This window comes from Plectropomus leopardus, chromosome 9, assembly GCF_026936395.1.
Source record: "Plectropomus leopardus strain MGB_pleo_1.0 chromosome 9, ASM2693639v1, whole genome shotgun sequence".
Classification (NCBI taxonomy): Eukaryota; Metazoa; Chordata; class Actinopteri; order Perciformes; family Serranidae; genus Plectropomus; species Plectropomus leopardus.
The window spans coordinates 5,859,204-5,884,535 of NC_142184.1; the positions used below are offsets into that span (position 1 = coordinate 5,859,204).

At 39.9% G+C, this 25,332-nt stretch overlaps 1 protein-coding gene across 2 annotated transcripts; it reads right to left on the reverse strand.

Moving 5' to 3' along the window:
* Positions 1-289: 289 nt before the first annotated feature.
* On the reverse strand, positions 290-25,332 carry LOC121946711 (uncharacterized). 2 transcript variants are annotated; one of them, XM_088081805.1, is made up of 12 exons: positions 25,019-25,332; positions 20,641-20,702; positions 18,523-18,744; positions 17,705-17,815; positions 13,579-13,635; positions 11,992-12,093; positions 10,513-10,524; positions 10,436-10,438; positions 5,746-5,838; positions 4,019-4,091; positions 3,757-3,852; positions 290-2,867 (listed from the first exon to the last, which is right to left on the reverse strand). In XM_088081805.1, the coding sequence occupies exons 1-12, from the start codon at positions 25,149-25,151 to the stop codon at positions 2,695-2,697; spliced, it is 1,137 nt and encodes a 378-aa protein (XP_087937931.1). In that variant the 5' UTR covers positions 25,152-25,332; the 3' UTR covers positions 290-2,694. The 2 variants fall into 2 exon arrangements, with proteins under 2 accessions (XP_087937931.1, XP_087937930.1); XM_088081804.1 differs by lacking the exons at positions 10,436-10,438; positions 10,513-10,524 and having other exon boundaries at positions 5,746-5,846; positions 11,982-12,093.

Here is a 25,332-nt window from a genome sequence, read left to right on the forward strand (position 1 = left end):
CTGCCCTTTTCAGCTAATCAGGAATTAAGGTCTAAAGCCGTATGGAGAGTTAGCAGGGCCCATATTTACTCCATCTGTAGCCCGCAAAGTCAGGTAGTTAAAGGAAGATCAAAGGCAGCTTAAAAAACGGCCGTTATTGTATTAAAAGAGAAAAGGAAAAAAAAAAGGGCATTATCACAAGTTGTTCTGCTTCGTATGAGGAGAAACTGAGTGTGAGCAAAAATGACCTGAAACAGTGTTTAAAGTGAACTATGCAGCTGCAAAATCAGAGTGCTATAAAACACAGATATTCAGTTTGATATAAAATACAGTTTAATACCAAAATATCTTCATCATATAAATATTGTGCAAAATATGTAATGGAGGCAGTTTTTTTTTAACTTCAGATGATACAATTAACTTGAAATTTAGCTTTTACAGTTGCACCAAATTATAAACAATGAGCATATTTTACAAAAAAAATTAAAATGACTTCTAAAGCAACACTAAGGCCCTTCAAATCAATGCACAGAACAATGTAGAAGACTAAAACAATCTTATAGTGCAAATTTCTTTTGCAAAAGGTAACATAGGTGGACAATTTTTTTTTTAAAAATCCACTGACACGTTGGCACAAAAGTTTATGAGATTAAACAGCATTAGTCAAAAAACTCAGTGGCAACTTTTTTGAATCATGACAAACTAAACACAGACAAACTGTGTCACGACAGAATAACATTAAGCCGAATGCGACTCTGCAGGGATATGAAAACTCTTAACTGGCATTGAATCAAAAGCGTGAACTGAACTAACATTAACAACAGTGATTTAAAAAAATCAACTTCTGGGACTCTGTAATGTCTCAGCTCTGATTTTAAGAAACACACTGATGGTTTTATATGTTGAAGCCCATTAATGACCAATTAAAGACATTTATGCTACCGAAAAACATTTTGCAAAGTAGAGTTCAACTTTTTATATTAAATGTAAACTGTCTTCATTGCAGTTTGAAAATGTACATTAATTATACTTTTTTTGTTAATTTTCTGATCTATTATTTGTAGATTCATCCCTCTATTTTTAAAAATTATGTTCCTGTCTCATAATGTGGTTGCGAGCTGGGTTTTAAGCTGGTGTGTTCTTGGATTTTACGTAAAACTGAATGATTATGACAGCTGCTTTACTAAGAAACCCCGAGCAATCACAAACTTGCTCAAAATAATTGCAATGAATGAATGCATGCTGTCCGAGTTTCTTGCTCTGTTATTGGATCATCAAGACTTATTTGTTGCAATTAGGGACAGTAAAACAATATATATATATATTTTTTATTTTTATTATATGATATATATTTTTCTTGGGGTATGACCTTTTTGGAGGATCAGAGGAGGATTTTTTTTAACATATCTTGTTTCAGTTTTCCCTTGAAGATTAATTAATTATAAAAAAACATAAAATAAAAAAGGATCCCTTACTATATTACAATTTCATATTAAGGTTAGGATTCAACCTTTTCATTTTTGTACACTTTGCCTTTAATACTTATTAATCATGAATCGAGTACCAATGTTGTCGTTCTGTTTTAAAGCTGGAGAGTGGGACTTTTTTCTCGCCCTCTCTGGCAGTGAGAATAGTTACACAAACACATCGCTGATTCATGCTTTTCACATTTGCCTGCAGGTGAGCTGCGTCGCCTCCGCCCCGCATCAGCGCTCTCCTCAAGTCTTCTCCTGTAAGTATTTTCACCTTAATTCTTCTTCTGCATTTTGAGTTTGTTTTTTTTTTTATCTGGAGCATTTACTCCATAAACTTTTCTTGAACGTTTCTTCAGATTTTTTTTTTTATTTTTTGCTTTAGCTTACGTCATGCTATCCTCTGCTGTTCAGTCACTGTGGTCTTTACGCTGTTAATGCCCTTTAACTCTGACGGGTTGACGGTTGTGTGCCAAAGTCGCCTCAGACATCATAACTCTGGTATACTGTGAAACATTGAGAGGTTTCCCCGGCAGAGACGGACTTAATCAGCATTGTGTGAACTCTTTTGGCAACGGCTTAAATGTATCAGACGTTAGTTAAAACGTAACAGTAACGCACTCCAGCTTTAAGATGCTGGAGGTTTTCTCAGTGTGTCCAAACAAAATATTAAAAACAGCAAGGAGGGCTTTACTGCTTTAACCACAAAAGTTAAGCCCCCCTCCCAACACAAGTCATTTTCAGACGGTCCCTTAGTTGATACTATAATTGTAATTATTAAATAAATCAATACCAATAAATCAGTCTAACAACTTGTGGTATGTTTTAGAAAATGGTCATCGTAGTGTTATATACAAATGATTTTTAATAGTCCAAAACATAAACACCACCAGTGTGCTCCTTTTAAAGGACGAGTCTGATAATTTTAATACAGAATATCTTTATCCCGTTATTCCAGGAATTAAAACACAAACTAAGACGATGACTTTAAAGACTCCATGTGGCCTGAGTGTCTGAAACTGTAAGGCAACATTTAGCAACATTCATCAAAATTTAAAGGCTTCAAGAAATACTTTTGTGGTGAGCATAAATATTGATAATACACATTAACGCATAGCTTCATCTGCAACACTTCAGAGTTTATCATTTACATCGTGCGTGTGTGAATATGTGAGGATTAGGAGGACGTGTGAGTGTGGGAGAACTAGCAGAGTCGGAAATCGTCCCCGGTGTCGGTCTTTACTCAGCGGGAGAATTTTCGGGGTCTGAACGCGGGAAGGGCGAGCTGATGTGACGCCATCCTCTCCTCCTCGATCGGAGCCAGCTCCTCCGCTGAGCCCCACTTCTTCTTGGAGTGAAACAGCGACGCCAACTTCCTGTTTCTGTTCCGCTCTCTGGCCTGAGTGACTTGAAACTCTGAGATCAGAAACAAAAGTTAAAGAAGTATTTCACCGATATAAAGACGGTCCTCACATAAAATCAGTCCGTCTACAACTACCAGAATGCATCTCACCGCACCCGACCAATAAATGAGTGAGACAATGGCAGCCATTGATCTCAGATTTCAGTTAAACATGGAGCTAAAACATGTTTCTGAAAACATGTTTTCACTGTGCAGGAAGTAGTACAGCGCCAACTTCCTGTTCACTAACTTACTATTACAGCCAAACTATAAATATGTTTCTGGAAAGATTTTAGGCAAGAAAAAGGCGATGCAGTAAGATCTTGATCAGCTGGCCAAACAAAGAAATACAACAAAACAACGTAAGAGCACAGAGGTCATAAATTATTACAAACTAATCAAAACTTAACTTGTGGTATAAATCTTTTGAAACGTAGATTGATATCAGTTTTCTTGTGCTGCATTCAGACGCTTTGTACAAGCTGAACGACCCCTTTGAAAGCTGAGCCAAAAAAAGTCAATGACCAACTTGGAAAGAACTGTGTAACAAATTTTACAAAACAATTAATTGTTTTTTTAAGAAAAAAGAAAAAAGAGGAGAGGAGAGCATTTTTAGAAACAAGTCCAAAAATTAGGGGAAATATCCTGAAAACTATATTTATAATTATATTAATGTTATATTTTAAAATTTAAAAATAATTATGTTACAATTATAAATTTCCTGTGCTTTTTTTGTTTGTTTTTTTTAATGTAATTTTCTCGTAACTTTTTAACTAACTTTTTGCTAAGTTTTGGGCCATGTCTTATTATGTTTTTGAAAGAAACCAGAACAACTTGTGCAGGTTTAAAAGGCTTGATGAAGTTGTTGGTTATTATTCATCACACGATTTTAGGTTCACTCACGCAGCTCGCAGTCTTCCTCTGGACCCTCCGCGTCCTTGATGTTCAGATAATGGCAGGCAAGATGGCCGCTGTAGTCTCTTAAGTTTTCTTTGGCTCCTGGTAACAGAAAAAATAAATCTCAGAACTTGAGACGAGTCATGGAAAGCAGCAGCTACTTCACTGACGCTTTACACTTTAAGCTTTAAGAAATAACCCATGAGCCATGCACTGAACAGTGCTGCTGTTGTGCGTTATTGGCACAGCTAAATAAAAGCGTTTTTACCGTATGTCTCTATGAGCAGGTCCAGAATATGCCGATGACCGTGTAACGCTGCGATGTGTAAAGGCGTGTATCCCTGCAGAACAAAAACGTGGAACAGAAGGAAAACGTACATAAAGAAAATGAAATATTCTCATTTTAGGGCCAGAGGTGATGTAAGGTGGCATTCAAACACACTCTCCACAGTCACGTCACTGACACATAAAAGGAAGCCGTTTAAAACTGACATTTTCACTCTGTGTTGAGTTCAGAGGTTGTAAACTGTGGCAAAGTGCTGGAAGGTTTAGTTCTTACCCCCTGGAGTTTCCCAGGCCCGAACGCAGCCAATGAAAACAGCGTGGGAGAAAATATACAAATTAGCAAAGGTTATGGAAACATAAGATAATGATAAAAACATAATTGCCTGGTAATTCGCCGAAAATTGCATAGTTCTAGAGTTGTGCATGCTGGCACATAGACGCACTGTTTTGGGAAACAATTAACGTGACATGACATGATTTATTAGCGGAGTACTCTCGCAGCCCGACAACACGTGCTGCCGGGATGCGTTTGCACAGCTGGATCATTTTCGCTGCATTACGTCACTGAAGGGCACAGAAGAAGAAAGCGGCCGCCGCGTTGCTGATCTATTGTAACAAATCAAACAACTTACTGTACACACCGTCACTGTGTCACGATAGAGTCTGCATACTCACATGCTGCAAGACAGAAGAATACCAGGAATAAATCTGTGAAAATTGTGCACAGAAAAGTTAAATTGCACAGAATTAAAGGGGCACTCCACCTATTTAACACACAAAGTTCAATTCGCACACCATGCAGTACGTTCACATGATGTTAAGTCAAATTATTGAGTCAGTCCGACTAAAATTAGACTTTTAAAATACATGCAAACACTTTAGCCCGACTGAAATCAGACTAATTCAGATTTCTTGAAATCGGACAAAAACACCAAGATAATTCAATTGGAAATCGAGCCATTCTGTCAAGTCTGACAAAGTCAGACTTTAACTGGACTCTGTGATCTGCGCGTGCTCCTAGTCGCCGCACCGGATCCCCTCGGTGGTTAGGGATAGACACTGTCACCTATTATCCACTGAACGGTGGATAAAATGATAAAATGTTTTTGATGTAACTGCTTCAAATCCCCGTCATTAAGGGCCGCCTTACAGCAAGGTAAAGCTGTGAAAATATCCTTAATATAGCGTAAGCTATACTTAAACTGATATAGATTTTTTTAGGTGGCTTGAAACAAATCAATGAAGGCAGAGTTTGCTCAGCGCTGTTTGATTTTATGTACGTGACGCGGCGGTTTTCCATCCTGAAGTTATTGCAAAAAACAGTTCTGATTGTGATGCGGTCTAAACTGTATAAATATTATAGATTTACATTAAAGCTGAAAGAGGGCAGATCTCCAGCTGCTGTGGTATAGTCGAACATACTTCGGTCAATAAATGGATTCTCCCCTGGTGCTTGTGTACTGGGACACGGACATTAGTCCAGTTAAATGGTCTAATCGAGGCATAACTCTAGCTCGACTAAACTGTGCATGTAAACTGTTTTTTGGGAGCTTGACCCATAATAAAGACTAAAAGTCAGGATATGTTGGCTTCTGCTGCTTGAATTTTGACAGTTTCTCCATCTTACACAAATCCCAGGAAATTCTTGATGTAATGTTGGCACGTAATAGTTGGCGTACCCCTTTAAATTATAGCCTTGAACAAAAATGCACTTACTGATTTAGTGTTGACATCAGCGCCTGCGTTAGCCACCAACGCCGCCATGTCCCCGTTGCCATGTTTGGCGGCCCAGTGCAGAGCTGTCTGTGTGCAACAAGAAAAGAAAAGTCACTCGTAGACTAAAAATCTTCTGTACTGTTGTCAGGCATGCTAATTGCTGTAGCATCATTACAGGTAGTCTAAGCTGAGCAGGGCAGCTTCTCATTGGCTGTGTGAGGGCTGAGGGCCAGCTGCGCACAGAGGGGATGGAGATGGTTTCCTGCCATCGAACAGAGCCTAATTACAAAACAACACAGCCCTGTGCCCACAGTTGGGGGGCCCGGCCGCCTGTCACCGGGGGGAAGATTGATGATGTTAGTGTGACCTGCAGAGTGGAGACCCACCCAGACATCAGCGCGCTACTGTCAGCACACGTCAAGCAGCGAAACACGGGGCCCCGCGACACAACACTCAGTGATACACCCACAGGTCCACATGCTAAGATACTAGACACACGTATGTACGACACACAGTGAAAACACACACGCAAACCACATCCACCTGTCGGGCTACAGCTGTGATCTCCACATTTTTTCCAGCACTCTTAAAGCAGCATAAAGTGTGTAATTATGAGCTATCAACAGGTGAAGCGGAGCGTAGGTGCAGATGTCGGCTGAGTAACCACATCCACCACTTCTGAGTCTGACCCTCAACACGGTGAATCCAACAGTGACCATTTCAGCATCACACGTTAACTCCGGATAGATGAAAACCTTATAACCTTTGGTTATTTTTGTCTTCACTGCTCTTAATCAGACACGATAAAAACTCTTATTCTGCACTTTAAAGAACATTTAAAGAAACATGTAACAGAATAACACAGTTTTCAAACAGTGTCCTCAATAAAAATGAAGTCTGTTGGCGTCTTCAAGTCCTTTAAATCGACTTCAGACTTCAGCATTGCCAGCTGCACATTTTGAAATGTGCCGGTAAGCTCCAAAACCAATCAAGTTTTCATAACATAGCTGTTTAATTCCACGGTTGCAGAAACAAAATCTTATGTTTTCTTACTTTAAAGATATATTTGGGGCTTTTTTGGCCTCAGCAAACGGCCGCTGGACAGATCACATAGCCTCTGAGGCTCTACCAACTGAGCTGCCCAGCAACCCAAAAATGTTGTGTTTTCTGACACATAATTTATGGCTACATGTTAACTTCAATTTATTTAACATGAACAAACATTTAAACATTTTACTACCAGTTATATTTGTTTATATCGATGTTGTATTCTGTTGCAAAATAATGGGTTAATATTTTAAGGGCATGTGACATTTCCAGCTACCTGGAAATACAGTCACAACTTGAAAAACTTTCAGAAAGCTATTTTGTTCTTATGATTGACAGAATATTTTTTCATCCAAACAGACAGAGAAGTCTTTGATGATTCTAGAAAAACCTTCAGAACCGCTGTAATTGGGGTTTTTTTGGGTTTTTTTCAGAGAAAAACAGATGTTTAGCTCTGTGACTTGTGACAAACTGACCAGCACACAGGTCCTTTTGTCTTTTGAGGCTAATTGTGCTAATCGTAGCACAACAAACCTGCGTCCAAAAGCTGGCTGAGAAAAAATTAGACTTGTGTCACTGGGAGCGATAGGTGACTACACCTCTGTGTGTCGGACGTCTGAGAAACAGATTGTGATAGATGCTGTCTGGCTTAAGTGTCTCCATCTCTTTTGTCTGTCCCCTGTCACATCTGAAGACAGAGTGGCCAAAGAGCTGTTTGACAGGCGGCTCGGCGGGTCTCCCGGTGGGCAGGAGTGATGGACGAGGCCGGACAGGATGCAGCGTCTTCCCTTCCTGCGCCTCTCGATCCTGTTCCTGCCCACCGGGGTGGCCGCCCCTCCTACCTCCACCTGTCCAATCACTCAGGGACGTCCCTGTCCCCGCCACGCGCTCCCCAGTGAGGGAAGTGGTGGCCAAAGAGGGCTCGCATCAACAGGCGATACAATGGTTACTGTGTCTGACACTTGATGTGGAGGAAAGAGAGGAGTGATGGGCTGATGATGTACTTACAAACTGTGTGGTGGAGGAAGTCGTCACAGCAGGAGCAGAGGCGTCACGAGGAGGACAGGAAGAGAAAAAGAGTGTTAGGAGTGAGACTTTTAAGCAAAACTGTGGTATTTTTCAGCCTTTTTTCCCTTGTTTTTCTTTTTTCCCGTGTTTTTCTTTTTTCCCGTGTTTTTCTGTGACAAATGGTGATAAGTTTTAAAATTGGTCGAGTATTGAGGAAGAGCTCTGCAGCTGATTGTGGCGAAACAGACTGCAGTGTCGCGTTAACGGGCGTTTGTGCACAGTCAATTTACGTCAACTAAAAGTGCAATTGAAAAGCTGCACCTTACTTTTACCCGTTCATCGTGTTTTAAAGTGCCGCCTTGCCCCACAGCACAGAGTTTCTAGCATTAGTGGCTGCAAATCTTCCCTTATGAAATGAAACAACCCTTGAAGACCCTGATACATCATGGGTAGTCGCTGATGCTTGGGTTTACAGAAACACATATGCAGTACGTGTTGCCAACATTTCAAATATGCTGTTTTCTGTTTTGGTGCTTTTTCTCTTCTGTGGGCTGTCGGCATCCTTACAGATTGTCATGATGCTCATAACTGAAATTTCACCCTATCAAGTAACCAAAGAAGTCTTTAAATAAACAAGATTACTGCTTCATTTCCGGGCTAAATGCTCCTACCCTGCCAGTCAACACTGATAATAGAGGAGCTGTAACAAGTGCAGCAACTTTGCTGCTAGACTTTGGTTAAATTTCAGGTGTTATATGTCATCAAAGGAGGCAAAATGTGCCATGGAAAATTTTCAAAATGCAGTGTTGTCACACACAAATCAACAATGAAAATGTCACATTTGCTATTTTGTTTAGTTAGCTCCCAAGACATACGCATACCAGTGATTTATAATACACTTCAGTGACTGCGAACTAAGATTATATAATGACTATTGTATTTTTTAAAATTTTTATGAAGAAATTAAATTTGTGGTTTTCTGTTGTTGCTCATGCAGCCATCTTCCTGATGATTTCCGATAGCATTCGATTAGAAGTAAGCTTTTGAAAAACCTCAGTTTGGCGGTACATCCTACCCCTCTATCCCAAAAAGAATTGGGACAACATAACCCTAGATGTGAATGCACAAAATGATGGGTAAGGGATGTAGTACAGGTGGTGTATTTGGATTGGGGCTTTGAAAGTCTGCCAACACTGTGTTAAACATACAAAGATGATATAAACCCTTAATTCATCAAGTGAGATATGAAAATATGCTAAATCTATACCTCCTTAAATGACTGTTTAAATACTTATTTTATGGGTTTAGCGATAGCTATTTCTCACCTGTTTCTAGTTAAATAAAAAGGTATTAATCTTTGACAAAAAGGTCTATCTCTCAGCCTGTCAGTGGCAAAAACAGCACTTAGTGGACATAAAGTGACAAATGCCCTGAGGAGTTACATTGCAGCGTGTTTTGCAGTTTCTGCCTGCAGCGGTCTCCCTCAATATTGGACCAAGTTAAAAAATTTGTTGAGTCCATTAGTTTCTTAATCATGAGGGAAAAGGGTTCAGGTAGGAAAATACCAAAGTTGCCCTTTAAGCAATTTCAAACCTGCTGTTTGAAGTGCACATCTATAAAACCACCTGATGCCAACAAACATTTGGTCCGAACAGGAAACACTTAAGTCCTCCCCAGGATGAAGAGTAATCCCTTCAGTCCTGCTCAAACACATGCTTTAGAGTCTGGTATTTGGTACGCTTAACATGACTTCTGTTGGGCAAAGTGAGGACATGACACATGCAGATCACATATAAATACTTTTAAAGACCGGCTCTCGTGATTCTGCGTATCTCCGTATACGTTATCTGTGGAAAAGCATCCACCTCTGCAGAACAGGGAAAGGCTGAGGGCTAAAGGGAACATCAAAGAGGCCCGAGGGGGACTTAGCACCTTCCCAGGGACACAACCAGCATTGTTCTACAATTAATCCCAGCCTGCTCTATTACTTTCAGATTATCTTTAAGTGGGTGAAGTCTTTGTGGGGCATTAAGACTCTCCTTAATCTCCCCCACACATCTCCCTACACTTCAATGGCGGCCGTGCTATCTTGTCCGGGTGGGGACGGCAGAGGCTTAGGGCGACTCTTAGAAGGTGGTCTGCCATGGCCACAGGACAGTGTGAGAACTGTGACACAGGGGAGGGACAACAAACATGAGCTCAAATCTCTTAAGCGCACAGGGAGACAAATAAAAGGATTTGGGTTGTCAGGGGGGCACAGGAGCTAAAAAGCTATCTTTCATAATCCTTTTGATAGTGGACCTTTGAAATGCATGATCTGGATGTTTTAACACGGGGTTCTCAGAATACTATTAAGGGAAAAGTCTCGGCAGAATGGGCTTGTGAAATTTATACAAGCAGAAAGTCTGAGAGTATCACATTCAGATCAGATGAAAGAAAGAGTTTTAATGCAGGTTGTAAATCAACTCTCACTTCAACAGGCTACAGTAGGTGTTCAGAGTTATCAACCATGATGAAACTCACCCCCTGAGAAGGACGGTCATGGTCGCAGTGTCGGGAGTCAAAATGAGAAAATAAGAAGCTTTAAGTCAGACATAAATCATGGAACAAAAAAAAACAAAAGTCCAACAAACTATTATGAGCTGGTAAAAACATGCAACATGTCACATACATTGATTATTACTACTCAAAGTGCCAAATACTCACTGAGGTGAAGTCCTGGTTTGCCCCCCAAAAAAGACAAGAAAGCATAAATTAATGAAATAATGCATTCAACAGCATGAAACTGTTAGTTTTCTTTTTTAAATTTTGTTCATTTTGTATCCGTGTTTGATTATTAATTCTTACAGTTTTGATAAAATTGCATCCACCAAATGAATCGCTGTCAGATCTGGGAGCAGACAGCACCACTAAAACAAAGTCAAGCAGGATGAAGAACAAATCTAGAAACATAACTAGTAAACTTGCCAAATTATGTAAACCAGTTTTTTGGATGTTAAAAGTTAAAATCCCTTGTTGCACTGGGAACAGTGTACGTAACTACAGAAAGTACAGCAGAAAGCATGAGGGCGGTTTGTGATCTGTGGTCGATGTTCACAACAAGAGACTCTCAAGAGGGACCCCTAAAACCTGCAAGGCAAGAGTCACATGATGGATAGGATATGGCTGCGTATTTTCTGGGGTTTTACAATTTAGTTTTTGGAGGGTTTTTTAAAATGTTGCCATGCAACGAATCTTCATAGAGCAGCTCATGATAATTTCAGTTATGTACAACAAGTCCTTCTAGCGTTACCGAAAATATTTCCCCAAACAGTTGGGTTAAGTTTTGGAAAAGAATCCTGTTAAGGCACAACATTATGTATTTAACATAACGTCAAATTATTAACGTAGTTTTAAACGTTAACCATTTGTTTCACACACAACACAGACGTAGGTCCCCAGGGTTAAAGTCCTGTGTTGGTTTGACCTGTTCACCACTTGTTGCTCTTTATATTATGTCACCTGACTTCCTCCTTCGCTCCCCTCATATAAGAAATGACAGGTCACATAATAGCAGTCTCCTGGTTCACGATTACGCAGGTTATGAAATTATTTTATATATACATTATTGTCATAGGTGTAAGTACAAACAGTGAATGAGAACACTGGACACACTTCAGCAGAAATGTATTATTAAAAATATGTGTCCTCAGCTCAGTGTTTTATCACAACTTAATAATCACAGTTGTCAAAGCTTAATAGAGATGACAGAAGCATTGATTAACAAGCTTTTTTCTCTTTGAGTTTTATTAATTCTATCAAGGACAGCTTTACTTTTTTCACTGATTGCCTTCTTACAATACAAGTTAACAAGCTGGTAAGGCTACTGAGCGTAACCTTATGATGACTTCCTCTGTTTCTGTCACAGGACCCTCTACCTGCAGGTCATAGCAGTGTACCTTGAGAGGCATGGGACAACTTATGTTTTTATAATTTTACCATTTGTCCTCATTTTCTTTTAAATGAGTTTGGCTAGCCTTGGTGTTTGTTTAAAATGGTTTTGATCATGTGTTTCTTGCCCTGTCAGACTTTGTGGTAGTGATATCTCCACATTCCCCTTTGTTTTTATCACAGACAGATGGCAAAAACTCTGAAGTTAAATTCCAGTTTGCATTAAAAAGGACTGATCCTGTAGTGCGGCGTTACCTTCTTGTTTGCGAGCGAGGGGTCCTGTCTGAGCAGCTGAGAGAGGTCAGGGACTCGAGCACCTGCAGCCGAGTAGATCCACTCCTTCTCAATAGGATCCAGCTATCGCAGAGAGAGGGAGGGGTTCAGATTTACACACACACACACACACACACGCACGCACACACACACACACACGCACACACACACGCCCCACACTGTCCACATCCTGTTGTGGCCTCTATGGAAAGTGCTGAAACTACAAACCCTCTAATCCATTTCCTACATATGACTGAGTCACAGCTAACTGTCACATAGAGGAGACAGCCGTCATCACACTGCACACAGATCATATTTCTGTTACTGGTTTAAAGGGAAACTATGCAGGAATTGTCTGTCACTGTTTAAAAACGCTCCTGAACTATTGTAAAAACGTTGTATTTGTTGTTTTGAAAAAGCCGATACTTTACCAAGCTAACCAATCAAACTCTCGGCACTGACCCGTCCAGGAGAAAACACACAGCTCTGCGTCGCTCCTTATCCTCTCCTTCAGCGCTCGCTGGTGAAAGTGACAACGCATTCTCACTCCAATCTCAAAAATACCGAAATTTGCTCAGCGACCCCACTCATCAGACTATGACCCTCTAGATACCCCTCCAGTGTCAAATTTGAACGCCCTGAGCAGGGGTATCTATTTCAGTCGTCCCATGCATTGTGTCTTTTAAAATTTAACTTGCAGTCTCTTTTCAAAACAAACTAAGAATGTAGGTAAAAAAAAACCTTGAAAAAACCTTGGTTTGGCTTAAAATAGAAACATTTCTTACTTATTTAATGTAAAGTCCCTTGACATACGTACGTTACATAATATATGTCATTAGCATAGTATGCTACACATACTAGCAGAATATGATGTCATGAAAATAACTCCATTGACTTTTGGTTTCAAACAGGACACAAACACGTGTTTCCTGGGTGAAAGTCCGGAGTTTGTTTGACCATCCATATGTGGGCCTTCTTGCTCTTTATACTATGGCAGTTGCACGGAAAAATGCTGCCAACTGTTTTGCACCGCTGCTATTCTGAATGCATCAGAATTAGACGCCGGGGGCCACTGACCAGGCATCAGTATTTGATGATTTGCGTGTCAGACAGCGTTAAAAGTGAGTCAACCCGCTAGCTCTTGTTTTGGAATGAGCTTTGTCCACTCGCCTCACTATATTTGCATTTTTTGTCCCTGTGTCCGCAATTTTCGTAGTTTTTCATATATAGTTTTCATATAATAGTCGCTACCTTTTTAAGAAGTCTCAATCTCATCCGAGTGCTGTTATTGGCTGGGGGCTATACGACCCAGAAATGTCCTAAAAAAGGCAAAATATTATCAAAATACCAGCAGCAGGCACTTTCTCTGCAGATTAATACACCGTCACATACTTCTGATGGCTCAGGACTGTGTAAATTTTTTGAGTATACCTTTTAAAGGGCACAAGTAGTAACAGGGAGAGTGGATGTGTTTTCCCAAGACCAAACCCTAATGGTCATTTTTGAAATCTTTTACTTAAAACTCTTTGTAATAAGGAAGCTATATGAAAAGGAAGGAAAAGTACTCACAGCGACGGCAGCGGAGCCCATACTGCCCGTAGACTCCTCGTCTTGCTCTGACTCGGACTGAAAAACAGAATACACATGACCGTTACTCAGCGGTGACAAACAGTTAGCTGTACTTTATCAGTTATAATGGTCACACAGCGTGATTCAGCATCACAGGGAACACACACACACACACACACACACACACACACACACACAGACTGGTCACACTGCTGTGATGTTTTCCAGCTGACGAGATGAGACCAAAGGGTGTCAGACAGACAGAGAGGTAATGAGGCAGCGAGACTGAGGTGCCGATTTCACACACAAGGGGTAATGAATAACAATCCAATTAACAATTAACCAAAAAAAAACAGGCCTACAGTCGGGCCGTGTGTTTTTGTCACCACGACAGTCTCAAGGGTGTGAAGAGAAAAACTCTAAAAAAAAAAAATTAAAAATTAAAAAAAATAAGGAACACAGGCGGTCAGCAGTGTATAAGAGTGTCACTGTGGCTGATTTATGTGAGAGGAGGGAGTTTTCTTTCCTTAACTTGATTGCAAATTGTTCTCAGATCATACGGAGACAAGATGTTAAAACACTCGGGCCTTTCAAGTCTCTTGCACAAACTGCCATACGTCAGCGTGCTGAACACGAAAAGTGGAGGGATTGTATTTATCCAGCCTATTCCACTCTGGCACATGTCCATGTTTTTTCTTTGCACTTTTGGTGGAGACTAATAATAACAGGGAGAAAAAAACATTGTCGAGCATGAAAAGAAAGACTAAGAGGTTACAAAAATTAAAATATTCTTCCAGCATTTTTATTTTTATAAATTGTACTTTAGTTGCTTTTAGGGCTTCAACTATTATTTGCAGCATTGATTCATTTGTTGATTTTTTTAAAAAAAAATTATTCATCTGGTTTTGATTTGGCAGAAAATACTGTGAAGAAACCGCAATTTTCCAAAACTCGGGTGGCATCTTCAAGTCTAAACAACAATATAAACCTAAAAATATTCAGATATCATGCTATAAAACAGAACCAACAAATGCTCATAAATAAAACCATTAATTAATTACTCATTAGTCAACTAATCATTACAGCCCTGGTTGCAGGCATGAGGCTGAGGGGAGTATCTTCCATTTTGCTGAGTGTATTTGGTCATAATTTTGGAGCAGTATTAGTTAGTTAATATTTTGAGCCAAGTATGTTCAAATTAGTACATTTCATCCTGATGGAGACGTGAAAGTCTGTACAAAACTTGATGGAAATCCATCCAAAAGTTGTCAAGACATTTAAATGAAAACCACCAAAATCAACCTTATGGTAGCACTAAAAGTCAAAGGATAATCAAAGTCAGTAGGATTCATCCTCAAGAGACTGTGAATGTCTGCACGCAATTTCATGGCAGTCCGTCCCAAAGTTGTTTAGATATTTCAGTCTGGGCTGAAAATGACAATAATCCAAAGTGACTATCCTCAAATGCTCATCTAAGCTAATCACCAGTTTAAATGTTGCCATTGGACATTTCTGCAAACCACAGATATGTCAAAAATGTAGGTTTCATATGTATGTGTTTACATTTTAATTTTTAGTTGTGAAAAGTTGTGTGGTTTTATTTAAGCACAATAACCACTTGGTTGGGGGGTAGGAAAACATCATGTGTTGGCTTAAAATACCTGATTTGGTTTCTACAAACATGACTGAAAATGCCCTGATGTCTTATTAAAAAAAGTGCTTTTGTTGTTTGTAGGTCTTGAGCAGTGGTCTGCTGCTGTCCACAAAATAAAGTACAGGTGGTACCCAGGCAAGACAGCTGCAGGCCACTTTTTGAGAGCAACTAACAACAAAACCGGTTGTTTTAGCAAGTCATTGCTGCATCAGTGTGTTTTGCCACCGAACACAGGTGGCAGTTTTTAGCAAGATTTTTTTACCAAGACATTGCTCCATTTCCAGCAGCCTTTGAGCCACCAAAACTGGGTATTTTAAGCCAAACATGATCTTTTCCTAACCATAACGCTTTTTTTGTACCTAAACATAAACACACATTAACCACAGCATTGTTGAAATGTAAAGTTTCAGTGTCTCTACATAATGTCATGCCAAATTTCATCTGGCGATTGGGACTTGATTTCCTATCAAGTTTTGGCAGAATATTCTGCAAACAGGCTTAAACAGCCTCAGGTGTTGAGATTAAGAAGAGTGTATGAAACCAGCCAGGTAGCTTCTCTGATGTGAAACAACTGTCAACACTGGGTCCTAAATACAAAGTTCAATGGTGTGACTAATACCTAAAGCAAACACACTTAATCTGATTGCTGGTGCTTCATTAACACACTTCAACATATTTCATCCGTCTATTGTGCCGGCCATCAGGGCCAGCCTCACATCTCTCTCTGGGATGAATCTCAATCTCTATAATGGGCACAAATGATTATTATCTTTCTAATGAGTTCCAACATGTTGCTGTTTAACATAATAACAGAGCGCTTTATTTAAATGCAGATTCTCCCCCAGTGGGTCCCCCTCCCACTCAAACTCTTCATAAAGTGGGTTACAAATCCAGGTAATTTACTCAGCACCACCTGGTGGGTAAAGGAGGAACCACTGCAGTGTCAGCACTGATCTGGGAGTTAAACTGTGAGATAATGTACTGTATTTAATTTCTTTTTTTTTTTTAATCACATTTTATGTAAGGTCAAATTGTGTCCTTCTTTGCACACATTTGGCAAACTTAAATTTTAAACTATTAGTAGTATTTAAACCACTATTTTTAGACACAAAAAGTTCAAATAGAAAAAAAATTAAATCAGTTATTTGGCTTAAGTAACAGTTCGACAAAGGTGCATTAGGCGACTTACACTATAAGATCTGGGGCCTACATTAAAAAAAAAAAACCTTAAAAAAATGTCAGTGTGTCAGGTCATTTCAACAACAGGTCTTCATATTGTATTGTCTGTAGTCTATACATTTTACCAAATGTTAATTTTAATATTAGTTTACCTTACAGACATCATTTTGTCCAACAGCTATCCTTCCTGAGGGTCTAAATACAGTTTGACAGCCCTCTAGGTACAATAAAATAAATAATAAATAGATTTCTGGTGGTGAAGTAGTGATTATTACACTAGATCCCCACAGCCCTGTCGGGTAGCCTGAAGTACCCCGTCATCACCGCCGCTCGCCATGTTCCAAATGTGATCCTCTGAATGTCATTTAAAATGACTAAACTGTATTGACTACATAAAACTAAATGTTGATAGAATATTTTCTGTGCATTTTTTATCACAGACATCATAGAGTTGTCTAAGCTTGTTTTTTTTACCCCCTAGCTGTGGTTCATATTGTAACACTTGAAGTGTCAGACGTTTAATCAAACATTCATTATGTTTGACTTTTTATTTCGACTTCACTGCTTGCTCGCTAAATAATCATCACTCTCTCAGTCGCAAGTACCCCTGGTTGGGAGATTTTGGTCTAGAGTATAGTCTAAAAAACTAAACGGTTTTTACGGTAATGATTCTAGAGACCTAAAACACACGTCACAAACACAGCATGCTGTGAATTTATGTGACAAATGCTGTTTTCATAGGCCAGCTTCGAAAATGATGCAGGGCCCAGCCTGCGGTCTTTATAGGCCTGTCTGCTCTGTACTATTGTGAAAGACTACCGACGTGACTTTTAATACAAGAGCGTGGGTCTAACCCTCATCCAGCAGGTTTTTTTGTTTTTTTCATGTCCCTTATTAATTAATCTGCTCTTTATTGTCTTGATTGTTTCATATAAAACTGTCAGAAAAAATAGTTTTTTAAAAATAGTACGATTCCCAGAACCCAAAGTGATGTCCAACACCCAAAGATATCCATTTACTGTCATGGAAGTATGAAAGAAAAACTAAAATATTCTCATCTGAGTCGAACAATTGATTGATTGCCAAACTTTTCCGTGGGTCAGCTAAATGTTTCAGCGTCTAAGTGAGCTACATATTGCACCGGAGACAGCCACAGAGCAGCATCATATTTTTGAAGTTCACAGAATTAACAGCATGCAGAGGAGTTGGCAAAAAGCAATAATGCAGAAACTTTGTGCCAGCGAGTACCAGCCCAGTGTTCAATCACTGGCTCTCACTCAGGCAAAATGTCACCTTTGACCCTGAATCTTTGTCCAGCTCATCGTCCCCGTTGCTTTGTGCCGAGGGCTCCTGGGTTTGGACAGCAGGAGGCTGCAGGAGAGCGTTCTGATTGATCTGCTGGTCCTACAGGGGGACACACATAATGTGCTATAAACTCAGACTTTCCCTGATCTGAGTGTGTGATCTGAGGCCAAACATTTAGCTGCGTCAGTGCTGGCTGAGGATAACAGACGGCTCTTTGCTCGCTCTTTTTTTCCCCCCAGCACCATCTGGGTGTGGATAGATGTTTGTTTTAGTGCCTGTTTGAGCAAATGTGCGAGGACATTAAACCAGCAGCATAAAATACATTTAATCTTTCAAATCTATGATTAAACGCTCAAGTTTACTGCAGGAACAATATGTAAAAGTACTTCAGAGGATTATTGTGCATTAACCGGCACAGTGTTTATTTTCACAAGAGTTTATCGCTGCTTCTATGCATTAGTTGTAAATGTTGCTGCCCTTTATGTAAAGACATAAGCCCTTTGACCTTCCCTTTCTTCTCGCAGTGGCTTACTTAGTGAAAGAGCATTTTTCTGCTGCACAGGATTCCTCTGCGTAAACCATCATTAAATGCTGACACATGGTAGTATAGAGAAAAGGAAGTGGACACAAAGATGGCCCTGTTGAGAGATAAATGCGTCATTCACATACAGAGAGAACACTGTGTGCTGGAGCGATAGCACAGAGTTGCATTTTAGTAACCCAAGTTGATGCTGAATCACACCAGCTCGTCCCAGTTTGTTTTTACAGTTTGATAAAAAAGAATAGTGAACTGATTTTGAATTCACCTCTGCAGCACCGTCAGGCTCTCCACATGACATCGGCTCGTCCTGTCGTTCCTTCTGTTGAGGAGAGGAAGTCGAGGCGTCCGTTGTGTCCCACTGTACAGTGGCCGGAGTTCTGGCTGGGCTCGGACATCTCTGTCCGTCCCCGTCTGTCCCGGGATTTTTGGTGTCTCGCTCATGCAGCATTTGTCTGTATTTCTTCTTTAGGACAAGATACTTCTCACCCTAAAACAAAGTCAGTTAGCACAATGCGCATTTGAAAAGAAGGAATAAGCTCGTCATGTGGTTATAACATCTTTTTCAAAATATCTTGTGTTTTTTTTCCTATATATCCAAAAGGGTTGTTGGAAAAAAAATCAATACGGCATTGTGATATGGTATTTTGCGTGGCAATATTGTATAAATACAAAGGCGCCAAGCAGTATTATTTTTATTTCATAAATTATTGAAATTTCACATGAAATTAAACTTGTGGTAGCTACTAGAATAATCAAGTCAATCTGAGCAGTTGTGGCTCAGGAGGTAGAGCGGGTTGTCCACTAATTGGAGGGTTGGCGATTCAATTCCCGGCTCCTGCAGTCTGCACGTCAAAGTATTTTTTGACAAGATACTGCCCATGGCTGTTCTATCTGTGTGTGAATGTGCATGAATGTTACAAACCTGAGCAGCAGGCAGCGCCTTGTACGGTAGCCTCTGCCATCAGTGACCGAATTTGTGTGAATGGTGAATGTGAAAAGTAGTGTGAAAGCGCTATACGAGTGCAAGTCCATTTGACAGTTGATTTTTCAGTCTACTACATAAATGTTTTTGCCAGTTTTTTCCTTAATTTGCAATTGTGAAAATGTTACAAATTGCACATTATTGCAATATAAGTTATGACTGAAAGAGCTGAGAGAGCTTGTAGGATGTAGCAAACTCGCTGCTCACACACGGGGTGAACAGAACGTCACCAAAATGTAATATAATGCAGCAAGCTCTAGTGTAAGTAGCTACGATAATGTAGTTTCAACTGCTTCAGCAGACACACCCCCAGCATCTCAGAGAAAAGAATACTGCTAATTTTTTCAAAGTTTTGAAACCTAATTTATATATTTGACAATATTTTTAATGATAACAATTTGGCTGGATGGTTAATAACATGTTTTTCTTTGATGTGACAGACTCATTACACATATTTTTACTTATTTAACTTTAACGTTTAACTGAGCAATATTTGGATATATATTCAAGGGTTTTCTATAAGGAGATGAAGGGGACCGAATTTGTAAGAAGATTATTTGATTTTTTTTTTTTTAAATATAAAGATCACATCTCTAATGCCGTTTGAGTCCAGTTATTCAGGGAACAGATAATTAGTGAGACGTGGTACTTTGCACATAAAGGATTCAGTGAAACAAAATGTCAATCATAAAAATAGTGTCAATTAAAACGAAAACTGCAGCTGCAGTCCCTTGTGGGGAAACCAGAAGGTACAAACAGTTCTGTAAAAACAAAAAACAGATTGTAGAACGCCCTGTTGTGTCACGGTTGACTGCACTGATACCCCTCCTAAATCCACAAGCCAACCACCATCAATACAACACGACATGACATAACATAACATGTACTTTTGCACTTTAATATTTATTTTGACATTCTTCTAATACCACATCTATCCATCTTCTTCATATGCTACTTCAACTATATTGCGCCTTGTATCAAAGTTTACCTCGGTCTACTACTGCACACTATTTCACACTAAAAAAATTGCACTGCTCACTGCACTGTCTACACAACTGCTGCTACCATTCACACTGTGTCACCTTGTAACATCACTGTCACTTTAACTTCCATCTACTGCACTGTACCTCTATTTTTCACAGTACATTGATCTTTTATTTATTATATGTTATTCTATTTGACCTTCCATGCATGCAACTTTTACCCTTGTACTGCTGCAACTCTTGAATTTCCCCTCTGGGGATAAATAGAGGATTATTTTATCTTATCTGAGTTTAAATGGAGCATTAAAAAGCAGTGAAACATTCGCCTGTTTATACCACAGTGTTGACATTGACTACAGAATACATGGGAACAGAGCTGTTTCCACAAAAGGTTAAAGTATTTGAAGAGTTTACTCACATTCTCTGACTTCACCACAGCGATTCGGTCAATGATGAGCTTGAATTCCTCTCTGTATTTAGCTGCAGGGAAAAACATTTAATGTGAAATAATGACAGGCTAAACATAGCTTCTAATGTCTCACATTCAGTAAAACACAAATGGTTCCAGCACCCAAAAATGTTAAATGAGGACAAAAAGAAATGGCACAAACTCAACTCGGCCAGTTTATGAGGGTGACAGAAATAGACGAGAATAATAAAAGCCTTAATCGAGTTTGATTTACGATTAAACACATTTAAGGGATAGTTTGGATCTTTAGAAGTGGGGTTTGTTTTATGGGGCACTTATCCACAGCCAGTTCATTAAATATCGTAGATGGCAGATCCCAGTTTGGAGAAGCAGGCTGGAGTCTGACACAGAAGCTAAGCAAGTCCTGCTCTGGACCAGGGCAGCAGCAAAACCTAAAAAATTACAATCATTTCAAGTGTACCATATGTTGAGAGTATTCTTTACTGCATTACCTTTACGTCACAGTCCATTCCCATGGGAAGACACTATTGTCTTCAGTTCTCCATTTATGTTCTCGTCAACGCCACCAGACTCAGTTTGTGTTATTGTGTGACTTTGACGAATCTGAACGAACCCTTTTAAACGGCCAAGTCATACGATAACACCAACAAAACACCTGATCAAGACAGCTGTGAACCACTAACTCCTGTGTTCAGCAACATTAACCCTTTGAAACCTAGATTGTCGTCAGTTTTCTTATGCTGCGTTCAAATGCCTTTCTCAAGCTGTTTGACCCTTTTAAATCTGAGGAAATTGTTTTGATTTCTCATGAAAACATCGGGAAGACTGGGCGAGGAGTAGTCTATAGATAGATAGATAAATAGATAGATAGATTGATTGGTTGATTGATAGATAGATAGATAGATTGGTTGATGATAGATTTTCAGCATTTGAGGTAATTTTCTTTTCTGTTTTTTAATCTTTTGCTTATTTTAATCCTTTTTTTCTGATTTTGTGGTAATTTTTTCATAACTTCTTTTATTTTACAATATCTTTTGCTGTTTTTTTGGCCATTTCTTGTTAAGTTTCCTGTTGTCTTCCAGTGAAGTCTGGTTTTGAAGAGAGTGATATAACGGCTTCATTTACCGGAAATCACTGTTAATTCTAAATATAGAGTACACTTAAATGATAATGAATTTTTTGGGGTGGCCAAATACATCTTGATAGCAAATAAATTGCTTGCTTCTCCAAACTGAGGGCCTGCTAACTGAAATCTTCAGTGTGTGTCATAAACTGTCTATGGTTAAATACCTCATGAAACCGCTTTAAAAAATCTGAACTGTCCCTTTAAGTATTTGCAGAAACAGAAGCAGCTAGATTGTACTGTGGTCTGTTTACAATCGATGTGCGGTTTATGAGCTTCAGTCTGCAGGATGATTTGCTGATTTATGTTTCTGAGGCAGTTAAGAGGAAGGAGGTCTGACCAAGTTACATGCAGCTCACCCTGCAAAGAAATAGTTGCTTCTGTGATAGAGAGGAAAGATGCTCCCCTCCAGCAAAGATCCAAACAGATCACAGTGCATTCCCAAAGGCAACAACCTGAGTCACTACGGTAAATCTTTCCTGTGGGAACCAAACAAACATACAGCTGATAGAGCTCATCAGATAACGCTTTCTGCCTTTGTTTACAGCAGTGAGCAGATGTGTGCAGACTGTGTGATTAAGAGCAGCCGCATTGGCTACACAAGCGAGGAATTTTTCCAGGCATAGGTATTCCATTCATGCCTATAGGTGCACATGGGCACGCAGCTCTGGACAATTGAAGTGTTTCCGTTTCCTGATGTGGACGGAAAGAACATTCGTAGTGAGATAGTTGCACCGCTCAACAACAACAGGAAATCCAAAGGAAGCAGCCACTTACATCTGTCTCAACAAAAGAATTCCTTGCTCACCAAACTGAGAAACATACATGTTAGTCATTTATTAGCCAAAGGTCTGCACAAACAAATGTGCACAGCCCCCCCCCCACCCCCCGCACCGACACACTTGCCCCACTTTTTGGATCTGATGAAAAAGCAACCCCATTAGAGATCTACATCCAGTCATGCATGTGGACTTAATTATGATTAAAGCACTATCATCACAATTACCACATGGAAATCTGCAACCACATGCTACGGCAGACTTCAAACGTCTGGGAAGCACTTTTCTAATTGGACAGACATGTCAGATGGCAGAGTATCAAGGCAGCTCTCTAAACCTCTGTCAACAACTGCACTGCTGACATAGCATCTGGACAGAACATGCTGGGAACAGCAATACAAGGTCACTCTGGATAATCATTTAGGGAGGTTAAAATATGTTTGTGTGTCAGCCTGTGCCAAAGGTAAAGAGCAGTGTTGAACAGAGAGATAATGAATCATTTCAAGCTCCGGGTCCAAAATATTTTGCAATAAAACTGCAGATATTCTACCATTAGTCAGTCACATGTTTTTTTTAAGGGTTTCACTGGGATGTGTATCTATTTTAGGCACACTTGGCTAAAAATAATGCAAGCTTCAATAAATCCTGTCGAACCTGCTAGATTTCCCAACAACAATTCCAATCATTTAGAAACACAACATACCTCACCATGACTATCAAAAGTTTACTGATTGAGCAAAGTTGTATTTTACTGCTTATAAATTCAACTTTTTTTATTTATAAAATTCAGAGGGCACAATCTTCTTACATTTTTTTAAGTTGAATTTATAAGCAGTAAAATGCCATTTTACTCAGGAAGTAGGTCTACACTGTAGGGATGTAATGATGCGTCAAATCAAGATTCAAATCTGTGAGATGAAAAATGAATCGCGAACAGCAGAGGGCGTAATCTACATTTGACGTGTCTTGCTCGACATGCCACTTCACTACGTTTTCAACATCTTACGTCATGTCCAAGACTAGAGTCAATGCACCAACTTAAGTTGAAGCAAAGGTTTCGCGACAGGCGATATTTAAATGGAGGACTCGCCCTCCGGTTTCAAATCGAAAGTGTGGCAGTATTTGAGCCTCTTCAAGTCAGAAAGAAATAAAGGCGAAAAGATAACCGAAAAGACAAAAATGGTCTGCAAATATTGCAAGAGGGTGTTGAACTACACAAATAGTACAACTAACATGATGCAACATGTGAGCCGGCATCATGGCGAGGAGCTCCGGTCAGCCCCGCCTACACACGTTACTCCTTAACGACAACTACACGGCCAAACCACACTGACAAGTACATTTGCAATCCCGCTCGTCCAAACGAGTACAAGAGCCAAAGAGTTATCACCCACAAGTGGGAAATGACCAACTTAGTTCTTCAAACTCGCCTCCTCTGCTTTCCCCTTTAGCAAAAGCAAACCTTTGCACACCAGCCACCTCTGTCCCAAGAGAAAGAGTCTTTTTTTTAACAGCAGGGCACATTGTAAATATCCATCAATTATCATAATCTGCTGCTGATTGATTTTCTCTCCTCACAGTACTGCAGTCTGAGTCTATGTGTATTACTTTCAAGGGCCTGTTCTCTCCCTAACATAGTTTCTGAGGGCCCACTCTCTTCGTGGGCCCCCTCATCCCAACTTCCCTGTGCTGTCTATATTTACGCCCTTGGTCCAGGTCTGTTACTTTTATGCCTTATTGTATTTTTAGACAATGGTTATTTCTACTTTTACATAAGCGGCCTAAAGGATCTGAGTACTTCTTCCACCACCATAGACTGCACTCACCAGGTGAACACTTAACTACACTCAACAAACATCTGTCAAAATGAGCCAGATATGAGAGGAGTTTTGTTGTAAGCAGTGATTCAGAACAGTTACATAACTATCTGTACAGTAAGTGGGTGGAGGAGAACAGCACAGACCCACACACTAAAAACACTACAACTGAGATCATCTAGACAAAAGTGGGAAAAAAGTGAATTTATAATTATTCCTCATGTTGCTGAGGGGCCACAGCTGTGTTTGAGGAGCCACAGGACCTTCATGTGACACTGCAGGGTGTCATACATTTTAGTGATGGTCCTGTGCTGAGTTACCAGGCAGCTACAACTGGCCTGAGGGAGGAAATGACACAATTCCTGCTGAAACTGTAGGTCTGTTAGAGGGGCTTTTAATGCAAACCAGATGTCTGCTTCACGGCACAGGAACAATGAAAGGACGCAAAAGCTGTTTGTTAAAGCACACTGATGAATGTTATAAAAGACACGAATCATTTTAGTGTAAATATGAGAGGGGTGTGAGCTGATATTTGTGCCATCTCACGGTACCGAGATGCCGCGCGACCACGCACACCACGTTTCCCCATTTTTTCGGGTTATTATTTCAATCGATGTGAATCCCCGAGACAACGACTCGCTACTTACCACGTAACTGCAAGTCACTGTGGCCAATAAAGGGCTTAAATGTCTTCAGTATATCTGCATTTTTGACTCTGCCTGAGCTGCCTCCGGTGGAGTAGAAATAATCCAGCAGCGACTCTTCACTCACATCACTCATCTCAGCTCGCTGTCTATAACACCGCTTTCTTTCTGCGCCTCTTTCCTGGAGAAGTCTCTGATTTAAAGATGTTTTTCCCCACTTCTCGCTATTTTTCACTCAGCCATAACACCGCAGTCAGTCCTCTGTTGGCTAATTTGTTGTAGTAAACTTCACTCCACCCAGACGAGCTGACCGCTAC

Bases quoted from the DNA above. Each gene is read 5' to 3' on its own strand.
- LOC121946711 (XM_088081804.1), bottom strand. From the start codon at position 25,151: ATGAGTGATGTGAGTGAAGAGTCGCTGCTGGATTATTTCTACTCCACC. The intron at 13,636-17,704 runs GTGACATTTTGC...TCTGTTTTTCAG, and splicing joins ACAAAGATTCAGGGTCAAAG to TCCGAGTCAGAGCAAGACGA. The intron at 2,868-3,756 runs GTGAGTGAACCT...TTCTGATCTCAG, and splicing joins AGAGGAAGACTGCGAGCTGC to AGTTTCAAGTCACTCAGGCC.